This window comes from Somniosus microcephalus, chromosome 4 (assembly GCF_052327205.1).
Source record: "Somniosus microcephalus isolate GS21.2 chromosome 4, FLI_Smic_1.0, whole genome shotgun sequence".
Classification (NCBI taxonomy): Eukaryota; Metazoa; Chordata; class Chondrichthyes; order Squaliformes; family Somniosidae; genus Somniosus; species Somniosus microcephalus.
The window spans coordinates 66,989,949-67,003,344 of NC_140990.1; the positions used below are offsets into that span (position 1 = coordinate 66,989,949).

The 13,396-nt window shown below is 50.6% G+C and overlaps 1 protein-coding gene and 1 pseudogene across 1 annotated transcript; one reads left to right on the top strand and one right to left on the bottom strand.

Annotated features, from left to right (window-relative positions):
• Positions 1–1,885: 1,885 nt before the first annotated feature.
• LOC147119113 (uncharacterized) lies at positions 1,886–8,181 on the bottom strand (annotated as a pseudogene).
• A 2,494-nt stretch (positions 8,182–10,675) lies between these two features.
• Positions 10,676–12,524, top strand: LOC147119114 (uncharacterized). The gene has a single exon (XM_085984852.1). The coding sequence runs from the start codon at positions 11,392–11,394 to the stop codon at positions 12,397–12,399; it is 1,008 nt and encodes a 335-aa protein (XP_085840978.1). The 5' UTR covers positions 10,676–11,391; the 3' UTR covers positions 12,400–12,524.
• The last annotated feature ends 872 nt before the right edge of the window (positions 12,525–13,396 follow it).

Here is a 13,396-nt window from a genome sequence, read left to right on the forward strand (position 1 = left end):
TACGGGGAATCGATTGGAGGGATATAAAGTGCGCAAATGTAAACATCTTGGGTGTTTGAGATAATCTCCCTCTCAAGTTTGAGCCACATATGGTTTTCGCCCTTTTTTATAAATTTGATGTAATTCTTAAGTTCTGTTTTAAACCAGATCAGTATGCCTCCGGAGTCTCTGCCTTGGGTTACACTTGGTAATTTATTGGAGGGGACAGTCACTGACACCAATCTCCTCCTATCTGATATAAACCAACCCGTCCCTGACACCAATCTCCTCCTGTCTGATATAAACCAACCCCACAGTCACTGACACCAATCTCCTGTCTGATATAAAGCAACCCCACAGTCACTGACACCAATCTCCTCCTGTCTGATATAAACCAATCCCACAGTCACTGACACCAATCTCCTCCTGTCTGATATAAACCGACCCGTCACTGACATCAATCTCCTCCTATCTGATATAAACCAACCCCAGCCACTGACACCAATCTCCTCCTGTCTGATATAAACCAGCCCCAGTCACTGACACCAATCTCCTCCTGTCTGATATAAACCTATCCCAGTCACTGACACCAATCTCCTCCTGTCTGATATAAACCAACCCCACAGTCACTGAAAACAATCTCCTCCTGTCTGATATAAACCAACCAGTCACTGACACCAATCTCCTCCTGTCTGATATAAACCAACCCCACAGTTACTGACACCAATCTTCTTCTGTCTGATATAAACCAATCCCAGTCACTGACACCAGTCTCCTCCTGTCTGATATAATCCAACCCCACAGTCACTGACACCAATCTCCTCCTGTCTGATATAAACCAACCCCACAGTCACTGACACCAATCTCCTCCTGTCTGATATAAACCAATCCCGCAGTCCCTGACACCAATCTCCCCCGTCTGATATAAACCAACCCCAGTCACTGACACCAATCTCCTCCTGTCTGATATAAACCAACCCCACAGTCACTGACACCAATCTCCTCCTGTCTGATATAAACCAACCCCACAGTCACTGACACCAATCTCCTCCTGTCTGATATAAACCAGCCCCACAGTCACTGACACCAATCTCCTCCTGTCTGATATAAACAAACCCCAGTCACTAACACCAATCTCCTCCTGTCTGATAGAAACCATCCCCAGTCACTGACACCAATCTCCTCCTGTTTGATAGAAACCATCCCCACAGTCACTGACACCAATCTCCTCCTGTCTGATATAAACCAATCCCAGTCACTGACACCAATCTCCTCCTGTCTGATATAAGCCAACCCGTCACTGACACCAATCTCCTCCTGTCTGATATAAACCAACCCCACAGTCACTGACACCAATCTGCTCCTGTCTGATATAAACCAACCCCACAGTCACTGACACCAATCTTCTCCTGTCTGATATAAACCAACCCCACAGTCACTGACACCAATCTCCTCCTGTCTGATATAAACCAACCCCACAGTCACTGACACCAATCTCCTCCTGTCTGATATAAACCAACCCCACAGTCACTGACACCAATCTCCTCCTGTCTGATATAAACCAACCCCACAGTCACTGACACCAATCTCCTCCTGTCTGATATAAACCAGCCCCACAGGCCCAGAAAGCTTAAACTCAGCCCGTTGCTTCGATTGGACTTGTCCCCATTTCCGTGCCAAGGGTATTGCTGTACCAGGCGGGAGGGGCAACATTTGAGGATTGGCCACCAATTCCCATTCCCCTTCTTTCTGGCGGATAATGGAGGTGCCACTGTGTGTAATGTGCAAGTCAGTAAGAATTGTCAGCAAGGATTAATCAGCACTTTCTAATTGGAGATGTTAATCAGTGGAACTTTTCAGACACTGAATTGTAGATTTTGAACCAAAGATCAATTTAGGTTTGAAGTAAAAGTTCATAATTTTATTGCAAACAAATTTCTGACGACAATCCCTGAATTAAGGGGAATGGTTCTTAAAGGGACACTGCAGCCCCAACAAGTCAATCAGCTATACATCAAGAATATTAAACTCCAGTTATAGTAGTAACATCAGCAGAAACAGTCCCCAACTGTCAGAATGAACATGGTTCAGTCCTGAATGTGATTAACAGCAGCAATAACAGCAGAATCCAACCCCTGCAGGCGCTTGTGAACTCGCTGGTGTTTCAGCAGGTTGGATGACTGAGTGAATCTCTTCCCACACACGGAGCAGTTGAACGGCCTCTCCCCAGTGTGAACTCGCTGGTGAGTCAGCAGGTTGGATGACACAGTGAATCCCTTTCCACACTCAGAACAGGTGAATGGCCTCTCCTCAGAGTGAACTCGCTGGTGTGTCAGCAGGGTAGAAGACCGAGTAAATCCCTTCCCACACACTGAGCAGGTGAATGGCTTCTCCCCAGTGTGAGTGCGCTGATGGGTCACCAGTTGCTCTGTGCTTTTAAAGCTCTTTTTACAGTCAGAGCATTCAAAAGATCTCTCCCCAGTGTGAATCTGCTGGTGTGTCAGCAGGTGGGATGACTGAGCAAATCCCTTTCCACACATGGGGCAGAGGAACGGCTTCTCTCCGGTGTGAACTCGCTGGTGTGTCAGCAGGGTGGATGAACGAGTGAATCCCTTCCCACATTCAGAGCAGGTGAACGGTCTCTCCCCAGTGTGAACTCGCTGGTGTGTTCGAAGGCTGGATCTCCCAGTGAATCCCTTCCCACACACGGAGCAGGTGAACGGTATCTCCCCAGTGTGAACTCGCTGGTGTTTCAGAAGGTTGGATGACTGAGTGAATCCCTCCCCACACACGGAGCAGGTGAACGACCTCTCTCCAGTGTGAACTCGCTGGTGTCTGAGAAGGTTGGATGACTGAGTGAATCCCTCCCCGCACACGGAGCATGAGAAAGGCCTCTCCCCAGTGTGAGTGCGTCGATGTTTTTCCAGATCTGATGGGTAATTGAATCCCTTCCCACAGTCCCCACATTTCCAGGGTTTCTCCGTGGTGCGTGTGTCCTTGTGTCTCTCCACGTTGGATGATCAGTTGAAGCCTCGGCCACACACAGAACACGTGTACGGTTTCTCCCCGCTGTGAACGGTGCAATGTTTTTTCAGGCTGTGTAACTGGTTAAAGCTCTTTCCGCAGTCAGTGCACTGGAACACTCTCACTCGGGTGTGTGTGTCTCGGTGCTTTTCCAGTCACACTGATATTTGAAATCTTTTCCCACAGACAGAACAGACAAACATTCCTCCTTCCACATTCAAAGGCTGATCATATTCAGGTCCTGATGAATTGAGTGACTCTGTCAGATCTTGATGTGATGTTTGGTTTGAGTTTCCCGTCTGTAAATCCTCCCCTTCTAACACCCTGTAAAAGGAGTTTACAAAAGTCATCACTGTAAGTACAAGATAGAAATTCAGAACAGAAAATTCTAGTTTCTATGGAACAGTTTTCCACTCCTGTTCCCCCAAAGCTGTAAATCCCCGTCCCACACACTCTCCCTCCTCCCTGTGCTGAAATCCAAACCCATCGCACCATCTCCAACATTTTTTTCCTCCACTCCCAGTTTTCCCCCTCCCTCTACTCTGGTTGGGTTCAGTTCTACACCCGCTGTGTGCAGAGTGAGAATAAAATCAATGAATCAATGATTGTCTCTCCTGGTCACTGGGACCCTGAAGCCCCACCCACTCTCTGTTCCTGTACCAAGATGGCCGCACATGCACCGTGCTGCAGGTGCAACCGGTCTGTCTTTCCTCCACCAAGAAGGCTGCGCCTAACCCGGGCCTGTCACCGAGAAAAAGCCTCACCGCTGCTGTCCGGCGGAACACATTCGGCAGCTGGATCTCATTCGGACCTGAGGCCATTCTCCAACATTATAAACCCTGCGGCACGGCCTACCCGCAGTTTATTAATCTCCCGACCCCGCTCCCGCCGACCTGCAGCTCCGTCCGGCGACCGCGCGAGGCTTTCTTTATAAAGTCGGTGAGGGACACGTGACCCGGGCCCACGGCCTGATTGACGGGAGCTTCCGACCAATAGAGAGCAAGCGGGGTGGGGCTGGAGGAGCGAACCGGCGGTGGGTCCTCCAACCAATCGGGGAGCCCGAGGGATGGGGCTAGCGCCGGCTGATTGTCTGATCCGCAGGGCAGCGAGTTTCTCCAGTCCCTTGTTCAGGGCCCGGGGCCAGGGGAGGCTGTGGGCCTTTATTCCCCTTATTGGACACAAGGCTCTTTGTCTCACAACACACGGTCTCAGGTTTTTAAAATGTTTGATTCACCAGAAAATGACGAAGTACAACATTAAATAAATCTTGAATGAAAAGTTTGTATCAGTGATGGTGACCATGAAACTATCGGATTGTGTAAAAACCCATCTGGTTCACTAATGTCATTTAGGGAAGGAAATCTGCCGTCCTTACCCGGTCTGGCCTATTGGTGACTTCAGACCCACAGCAACGTGGTTCACTCTTAACTGCCCTCTGAAATGGCCCAGCGAGTCACTCAGTTGTATTCAGGAGGCGGCTCACCACCACCTTCGAGGGCAATTAGAGATGGGCAATAAATACTGGCCTTGCTGGCGATGCCCACATCCTGTGAATGAATAAAAACACACAGTGGTCAGCTTCAGAACATAAGAATTAGGAGCAGGAGTCGGCCATACGGCCCCTCGAGCCTGCTCCGCCATTCAATAAGATCATGGCTGATCTTCGACCTCAACTCCACTTTCCCACCTGATCCACACATCCCTTGATTCCCCTAGAGTCCAAAAGCTTTGAATATACTCAACGATTCAGCATCCACAGCCCTTTGGGGCAGAGAATTCCAAAGATTCACAACCCTCTGAGTGAAGAAATTCCTCCTCATCTCTGTCTTATATGGCTGACCCCTTATCCTGAGACTGTGCCCCCTAGTTCTGGGCTCTCCAGCCAGGGGAAACAACCTCTTAGCATCTACCCTGTCAATCCCCCTCAGAATCTTATACATTTCAATGAGATCACCTCTCATTCCTCCAGGTCCCATTAAACACTACCAGGGCAGGGATGGCACAGTTTGTACACAGAGTAAAGCTCTCTCTACATTATCCCATCAAACACTCCCAGGGCAGGTATAGCACGGGTTAGATACAGAGTAAAGCTCCCTCTACACTGTCCCATCAAACACTCCCAGGGCAAGTACAGCACAGGTTAGATACAGAGTAAAGCTCCCTCTACACTGTCCCATCAAACACTCCCAGGGCAGGTACAGCACGGGTTAGATACAGAGTAAAGCTCCCTCTACACTGTCCCATCAAACACTCCCAGGGCAGGAACAGCATGGGTTAGATACAGAGTAAAGCTCCCTCTACATTGTCCCATCAAACACTCCCAGAGCAGATACAGTATGGGTTAGATACAGTCACTGACACCAATCTCTTCCTGTCTGATATAAACCAACCCCACAGTCACTGACATCAATCTCCTCCAGTTTGATATAAACCAACCCCACAGTCACTGACACCAATCTCCTCCTGTCTGATATAAACCAGCCCCCCAGTCACTGGCACCAATCTCCTCCTGTCTGATATAAACCAACCCCACAGGCCCAGAAAGATTAAACTCAGCCCGTTACTTGGATTGGACTTGTCTCCGTTCCCGTGCCGAGGGGATTGCTGTACCAGATGGGAAGGGCAACATTTGGGGACTCTCAATTCTCCACCAATTCCCATTCCCCTTCTTTCTGGTGGATAATGGAGGTGCCACTGTGTGTAATGTGCAAGTCAGTAAGAATTGTCAGTGAAGATTAATCAGCACTTTCTAACTGGAGATGTCAATCAGTGGAACTTTTCAGAGAATAAATTGTAGATTTTGTACCAAAGGTCAATTTAGGGTTAAAGTAAAATTCATAATTTTATTGTCAAATAATTTCTTATGAAAGTCCTGAATTAAGGGGAACGATCACAGACAACGATTCTTAAAGGGACACTGCAGCCCCAACAAGTCAATCAGCTGTATATCCAGAATATTAATAACCCTATAACTGGCTGGAGTTTAACATCAGCAGAAACAAACTCCAACTGTCAGAATGAACATGGTTCAGTCCTGGATGTGATTAACAGCAGCAACAACAGCAGAATCCAACCCCTGCAGTGAATTGTGAACGCGCTGGTGTCTCAGCAGGTTGGATGACTGAGTGAATCCCTTCCCACACATGGAGCAGGTGAACGGCCAATCACTGCAGTCAGGGAGTAGTTGAGACAGAGATGCACTTCCTCACAGCCTGTGGAAAATATCAGGGCATCAGAGAGAATTTCTACCAAAAATTCTCACAAATATGCCCTGAATTCAGAAATCTGACGAACAACCAAAAACTCCCATTCCTACTGGGGGAGGAGAGAAGCTGTGTAACACTGGCGGCACACTATGTTACAGCTTGCCATGAACAGAGGGACAACCAGTAAACTAAGACAAGAGTATATATAAACAAGGCGAATGTATATTTATAAACTCAGGGATATACCTGTTTATACACTGTATGAATGGAACCGCGTTTATGTGTTCAACCATAAATGTATTTTGATGCTTTGGCAACATAAGATGTACCTTATCATGCCAATAAAGCGATTTGTATTGTATTGTATTGTATTGTGAGTGTGTTCGTGTTGTATCAGTTTCCTTTTGCTTTTAAAACTCTTCTCACAGTCAGAACATTTAAAAGGTCTCTCATCAGTGTGAACAAGTTGATGATCAGTGAGGTGGGATGAGCGAGTGAATCGCTTCCCACACACGGAGCAGGTGAACGGCCTCTCCCCAGTGTGGGTGAGCTGGTGTACAGTGAGGTCAGATGACTGCCTGAACCCAGTCCCGCAGTGAGAGCACCTGAACGGTCTCTCGTCAGTGTGAACATGTTGATGGCACATCAGTTCCCCGGAACTTTTATAGCACTTCCCACAGTCCGAGCATTTAAAAGGTCTCTCCTCAGTGTGAACTCGCTGGTGTGTCAGCAGGTTGGATGAATTAGTGAATCCCTTCCCACACTCTGAGCAGGCGAACGCCCTCTCCCCAGTGTGGGTGCGTTGGTGTCTCAGCAGACCACTTGCGCTTTTAAAGCTCAGCTCACACTTAGAACATTTATAAGGTCTCCTATCAGAGTGAACAAGCTGGTGTTTCAGCAGGTTGGATGACTGAGTGAATCTCTTCCCACACACGGAGCAGGTGAACGGTCTCTCCCCAGTGTGAACTCGCTGGTGTTGCAGCAGTGTGGTTGAATGAGTGAATCCCTTCCCACACACGGAGCAGGAGAACGGCGTGTCTCCAGTGTGAACTCGCTGGTGTCTGATCAGGTAGGATGAGTGAGTGAATCCCTTCCCACACACGGAGCAGGTGAACGACCTCTCCCCAGTGTGAACTCGCTGGTGAATCAGCAGGCCGGATGACTGAGTGAATCCCTTCCCACACACAGAGCAGGTGAATGGCCTCTCCCCGGTGTGAACTCACTGGTGTGTCCGAAGGCCGGATGAACAAGTGAATCCCTCCCCACACATGGAGCAGGTGAACGGCCTCTCCCCAGTGTGACGTCGCTGGTGTGTCAGCAGGTTGGATGATTTAATGAATCCCTTCTCGCACATGGAGCAGGTGAACGGTCTCTCCCCAGTGTGAGTGCGCTGGTGTACAATGAGATTGGATGAAGACCTGAACCTCTTCTCACAGTGAGAGCAACTGAATGGTTTATCGTCAGTGTGAACTCGCTGGTGTTGAATCAGGTCCTCAGAGCTTTTAAAGCAGTTCGCACAGTTGGAGCATTCAAAAGGTCTCTCGTCAGTGTGAACTCGCTGGTGTCTCAGAAGGTGGGCTGAATTAGTGAATCCCTTCCCACACACGGAGCAGGTGAATGGCCTCTCCCCGGTGTGAACTCGCTGGTGAGTCAGCAGGTTGGATGACTGAGTGAATCCCTTCCCACACATGGAGCAGGTGAACGGCCTCTCCCCGGTGTGACAGTAGCGATGAGTTTCCAGCTGGGATGGGGAAATTAATCCCTTCCCACACACGGAGCAAGTAAACGGCCTCTCCCTGGTGTGACTGCGTCGATGAGTTTCCAGCTCAGACGGGTAATTGAATCCCTTCCCACAGTCCCCACATTTCCATGGTTTCTCCGTGGTGCGGGTGTCCTTGTGTCTCTCCAGGTTGGATGATCGGTTGAAGCCTCGTCCACACACAGAACACGTGTATGGTTTCTCCTCGCTCTGGTGTGATTTTTTTCAGGCTGTGTAACTGGTTAAAGCTCTTTCCACAGTCAGTGCACGGGAACACTCTCACTCGGGTGTGTGTGGCTTGGTGCTTTTCCAGTCACACTGATGTTGGGGTGATGTTTGGTTTGAGTTTCCTGTCTGTAAACCCACCCCTTCTAATACCCTGTAAAAGGAGTTTACAAGAGACATCACTGTAAGTACAGGATAGAAATTCAGAAGACAATTCTAGTTTCTATGGAACAATCTTTCATCTCTTTTTCCCCAAAGCTGTAAATCCCCATCCCACACACTTTCCCTCCTCCCTGTGCTGAAATCCAAACCCATCGCACCATCTCCAACATTTTTCCCTTTAATTGACTTTTCTTCTTCTCCCTGAAGGTGTTGACTCTGATGGGTTCAGTTCTACATTCATGAGTGACTGGAAGCCAGCACCCTGCGGGGCCCGGACTCTGTCATAAAGTAATGGCTTCAGAAGAGAAATTGAAGAAACTATTTAAAAGGTGTGGTGGTGAAATGTTGGGTGGGTGCTCAGCATCTCACACATTGTGTAAGATTAACATTCCACATGTCTGACCCTTTCATTCCGTCCCTGATTTGGGCATCTCTTGAGCTGGCACTTCTTGTCCCATTGTACCGAGTTGGTGCAACAGGAGAGCCAGGGATCAGGGAGATTTTGGACAGGAAGCACACAGCACGGACATTACACTGCAGGTGGGATATGTGAGAGTGTTACAGTGAGGGCTTCGGGCACTTTATTAAACACACCCACAGCAGAAGCACATTAATCTGATGGGAGATCACTGACACACGAGCAGCCAGCGGTGTGGAGCCTCCTGAGAGTCCGGCCCCTTTCCAGCCAGTATTTACAGGAGCTGGGACACAGAAAAACTCTGATTAAAATCACTGATATATTTATTCACACAAACCAACCCTCAAAAATGCTGAATGATTTCTCCCAGATGCTCCCTGACCAGTCACCATTACTGCTCCATTTACAGATGCTCCCTGACCAGTCACCATTACTGCTCCATTTACAGACGCTCCCTGACCAATCACCATTTCTGCTGCATTTACAGATGCTCCCTGACCAGTCACCATTTCTCCTCCATTTTACAGACGCTCCCTGGCCAGTCGCCATTTCTGCTCCATTTACAGACGCTCCCTGACCAGTCACCATTTTTCCGCCACTTACAGACGCTCCCTGACCAGTCACTATTTCTCCTCCATTTACAGACTTTCCCTAATCACTCCCCATTTCTCCTCCATTTATAGACGCTCCCTGATCACTCCCCATTTTTCCTCCATTTACAGACGCTCCCTGACCACTCACCATTTCTCCTTCATTTACAGACGCTCCCTGACCAGTCACCAATTCTCCTCCATTTACAGACGCTCCCTGACCCACTTCCTGTCTGTCCCGGACTTTGGCGCTTTGTTGAGATTCGGGCCGGAGTGAAACGGGAACCCGCGGGTGGGGCTGATAATGTTCACTGCTCTTATAATCGGGCCTGAGGCCGCACTCGGGGTGTGTGAAGCCCGCGTCCCCCCGGGGTTCATTAACCCGCCGCCCTCTGACCTGCTGCAGCCTCGCCACCCGCGCATGCTCAGCTCACACTGCCCAACAATCAGCCTCTGCTGCGCATGCTCAGCTCACCTTCTGTTCTTCAGGTTTAAAGGTCAAGCCCCGCCCCTCACACACTCCGATTGGTTGGAGGACCCGCCGCCTGCTCGGTCCTTCAGCCCCGCCCCGCTCTTCCTACTGGCCCGAAGCTCCCGTCAATCACCCGGGCAGTGTGAGCTGAGCATGCGCGGACCATGGCAGCAGCCGCTGACACATCAGGTGAGAGAGCTCAGGGAGCGGGTTCATGAACCCCGGGGGGACGCGGGCCGCTCACACCCCGAGCTTAGGGAGCGGGTTCATGAACCCCGGGGGGACGCGGGCTGCTCACACCCCGAGCTCAGGGAGCGGGTTCATGAACCCCGGGGGGACGCGGGCCGCTCACACCCCGAGCTTAGGGAGCGGGTTCATGAACCCCGGGGGGACGCGGGCTGCTCACACCCCGAGCTCAGGGAGCGGGTTCATGAACCCCGGGGGGACGCGGGCCGCTCACACCCCGAGCTTAGGGAGCGGGTTCATGAACCCCGGGGGGACGCGGGCCGCTCACACCCCGAGCTCAGGGAGCGGGTTCATGAACCCCGGGGGGACGCGGGCCGCTCACACCCCGAGCTCAGGGAGCGGGTTCATGAACCCCGGGGGGACGCGGGCTGCTCACACCCCGAGCTCAGGGAGCGGGTTCATGAACCCCGGGGGGACGCGGGCCGCTCACACCCCGAGCTTAGGGAGCGGGTTCATGAACCCCGGGGGGACGCGGGCCGCTCACACCCCGAGCTCAGGGAGCGGGTTCATGAACCCCGGGGGGACGCGGGACGCTCACACCCCGAGCTCAGGGAGCGGGTTCATGAACCCCGGGGGGACGCGGGCCGCTCACACCCCGAGCTCAGGGAGCGGGTTCATGAACCCCGGGGGGACGCGGGCTGCACACACCCCGAGTGCAGCCCCAGGCCCCATTATTAAAACACTGAACATATCCGCTTCACAATCACCCGGGGTGGGCCTCAATCCCTGAACAAGAGCCTCCGGGCCGGGCGTTTGCCCCGAGCGGGGCGGTAGCTGAGTGGCTTTCTCCCGGTGACAGGCCCGGGTTAACGGCTGCCATCTTGAGAGGCTCAGGGGGCAGCAGGGCGCATGCGCAGCACCCTTGGCCAGGAACTAGGAGGAGAGAATCTTGTCAATTTCTATCCTGGACTCACAGTGATGGCTTTTGTAAACTCCTTTTACAGGCTGTGAGAACGGCAGCATTTACACACCGCAAACGCCAACCAAACATCACATCAAGATCTGACAAAGTCACTCCATTCATCAGGACCTGAATATCATCGGCCTCTGAATGTGGAAGGAGAAATGTTTGTCTCTTCTGTCTGTGGGAAAAGATTTCAAACATCAGTGTGACTGGAAAAGCACCGAGACACACACACACACGAGTGAGAGTGTTCCAGTGCACTGACTGTGGAAAGAGCTTTAACCAGTTTCACAGCCTGAAAAAACATTACACCATTCACAGCGGGGAGAAACCAGACACGTGTTCTGTGTGTGGACTAGGCTTCAACTGATCATCCAACCTGGAGAGACACAAGGACACCCACACCATGGAGAAACCCTCGAAATGTGGGGACTGTGGGAAGGGATTCAGTTCCCCATCACAGCTAGAAACTCATCGACGCAGTCACGCTGGGGAGAAGCCGTTCACCTGCTCCGTGTGTGGGAAGGGATTCACTCTGTCGTCCAGCCTCCATTTACACCAACGAGTTCACACTGACGAGAGACCTTTTAAATGCTCTGACTGTGGGAAATGCTTTAAAATCTCTGCAGAATTTATTAAACATCAGCTTGTTCACACTGACGAGAGACCGTTTAGTTGCGCTCACTGCGAGAAGAGCTTCAGGCAGTCAACTCACCTCATTCAGCACCAGCGAGTTCACACTGGGGAGAGGCCGTTTACCTGCTCCGTGTGTGGGAAGGGATTCACTCAGTCATCCAATCTTCGAACGCACCAGCGGGTTCACACTGGGGAGAGGATATTCACCTGCTCCGTGTGTGGGAAGGGATTTACGCAGTCATCCAATCTCCAGACACACCAACGGGTTCACACTGGGGAGAGGCCATTCACCTGCTCCGTGTGTGGGAAGGCATTCACTCGTTCATCTGACCTGCTGACACACCAGCGAGTTCACATTGATAGAGCTTTTAAATGTGCTGACTGTGAGAAGAGCTTTAAAAGCGTAAAGGATCTGCTGACACACCAACGGGTTCACACTGGGGAGCGGCCGTTCACCTGCTCCGTGTGTGGGAAGGGATTCACTCTGTCATCGACCCTGCTGAAACACCAACGCACTCACAGCCAAGACAGGCTGTTCACCTGCTCCGTGTGTGGGAAGGAATTCACCCAGTCATCCAACCTGCTGAGACACCAGCGAGTTCACACTGGAGAGAGGTCGTTCACTTGTTCCGTGTGTGGGAAGAAATTCAATCGTTCATCCAACCTGCAGACACACCAGCAAGTTCACACTAGGGAGAATCTGTTCACCTGCTCTGTGTGTGGGAAGGAATTCACTCGATCATCTTACCTGGTGAGACACCAGCAAGTTCATAAGTGACTGCAGGGGTAGGATTCTGCTGTTAATCACATCCTATGTTTGTTTCTACCAATGTTATTAACCCCTATAACTGGGCTGGAGTTTAAGTTTCTGGATATATATCAATGAAAGCACCTTTGGTGTAAGCACACTGTGTTGTGTTTGTTATTTCTCTAAGATAAGAAACAAATTGATCTCCTGTTACCGACTGTTCCATTTTGGACCTTTTCTCCTTTCTAACTCTAGATTAATTCAGTTCTCAGGCCTCCGGTTACTCTCATGGACAAGTCCCAGCTCCCCATACATTCCAGAGTGCCTCTCAGCCTTGGTATCCAGGGAAGGTATCGGTAACATGCCCGGGATCACTAAACACGAAACCCAGTCTGTTAATCACTGCCAGCGACTGGACTTAGTGTGTGCCCCACAGCATCTCTCTCACCTTCGATGTGTGAATAGAGCATCACGCCTCAGAACCTGGTTTTAAATTTATTCAGCAAATCTATTGAACAGAAGCTTGCAGGGTGATGAGGCAGTGTTGAGGTGCTGCTGTATCAGCCTTGGCTCAGTGGGCAGCACTCTCGCCTCTGAGTCAGAAGGTTGTGGGTTCAAGTCCCAGCCCAGAGACTTGAGCACAAGAATCTAGGCTGACACTCCTGTGCAGTACTGAGGGAGTGCTGCACTGTCGGAAGTGCCGTCTTTCGGATGAGACATTAAACCGAGGCCCCGTCTGCTCTCAGGTGGGAAAGATCCCATGGCACTATTGAGAAGAAGAGCAGGGGAGTGATCTCTGGTGTCCTGGCCAATATTTATCACTAAAATAAAACAGAGTATCTGGTCATTATCACATTGCTGTTTGTGGGAGCTTGCTGTGCACAAATTGGCTGCCGTGTTTTCTACATTACAACAGTGACTACGATTCAAAAGTACTTCATTGGCTGTAAAGTGTTTTGGGACGTCCTGAGGTCATGAAAGAGGCTGTATAAATGCAAGTCTCATCTTTACTCTGCATTGTGCCTGT

Bases quoted from the DNA above. Each gene is read 5' to 3' on its own strand.
- LOC147119114 (XM_085984852.1), top strand. From the start codon at position 11,392: ATGGAGAAACCCTCGAAATGTGGGGACTGTGGGAAGGGATTCAGTTCC.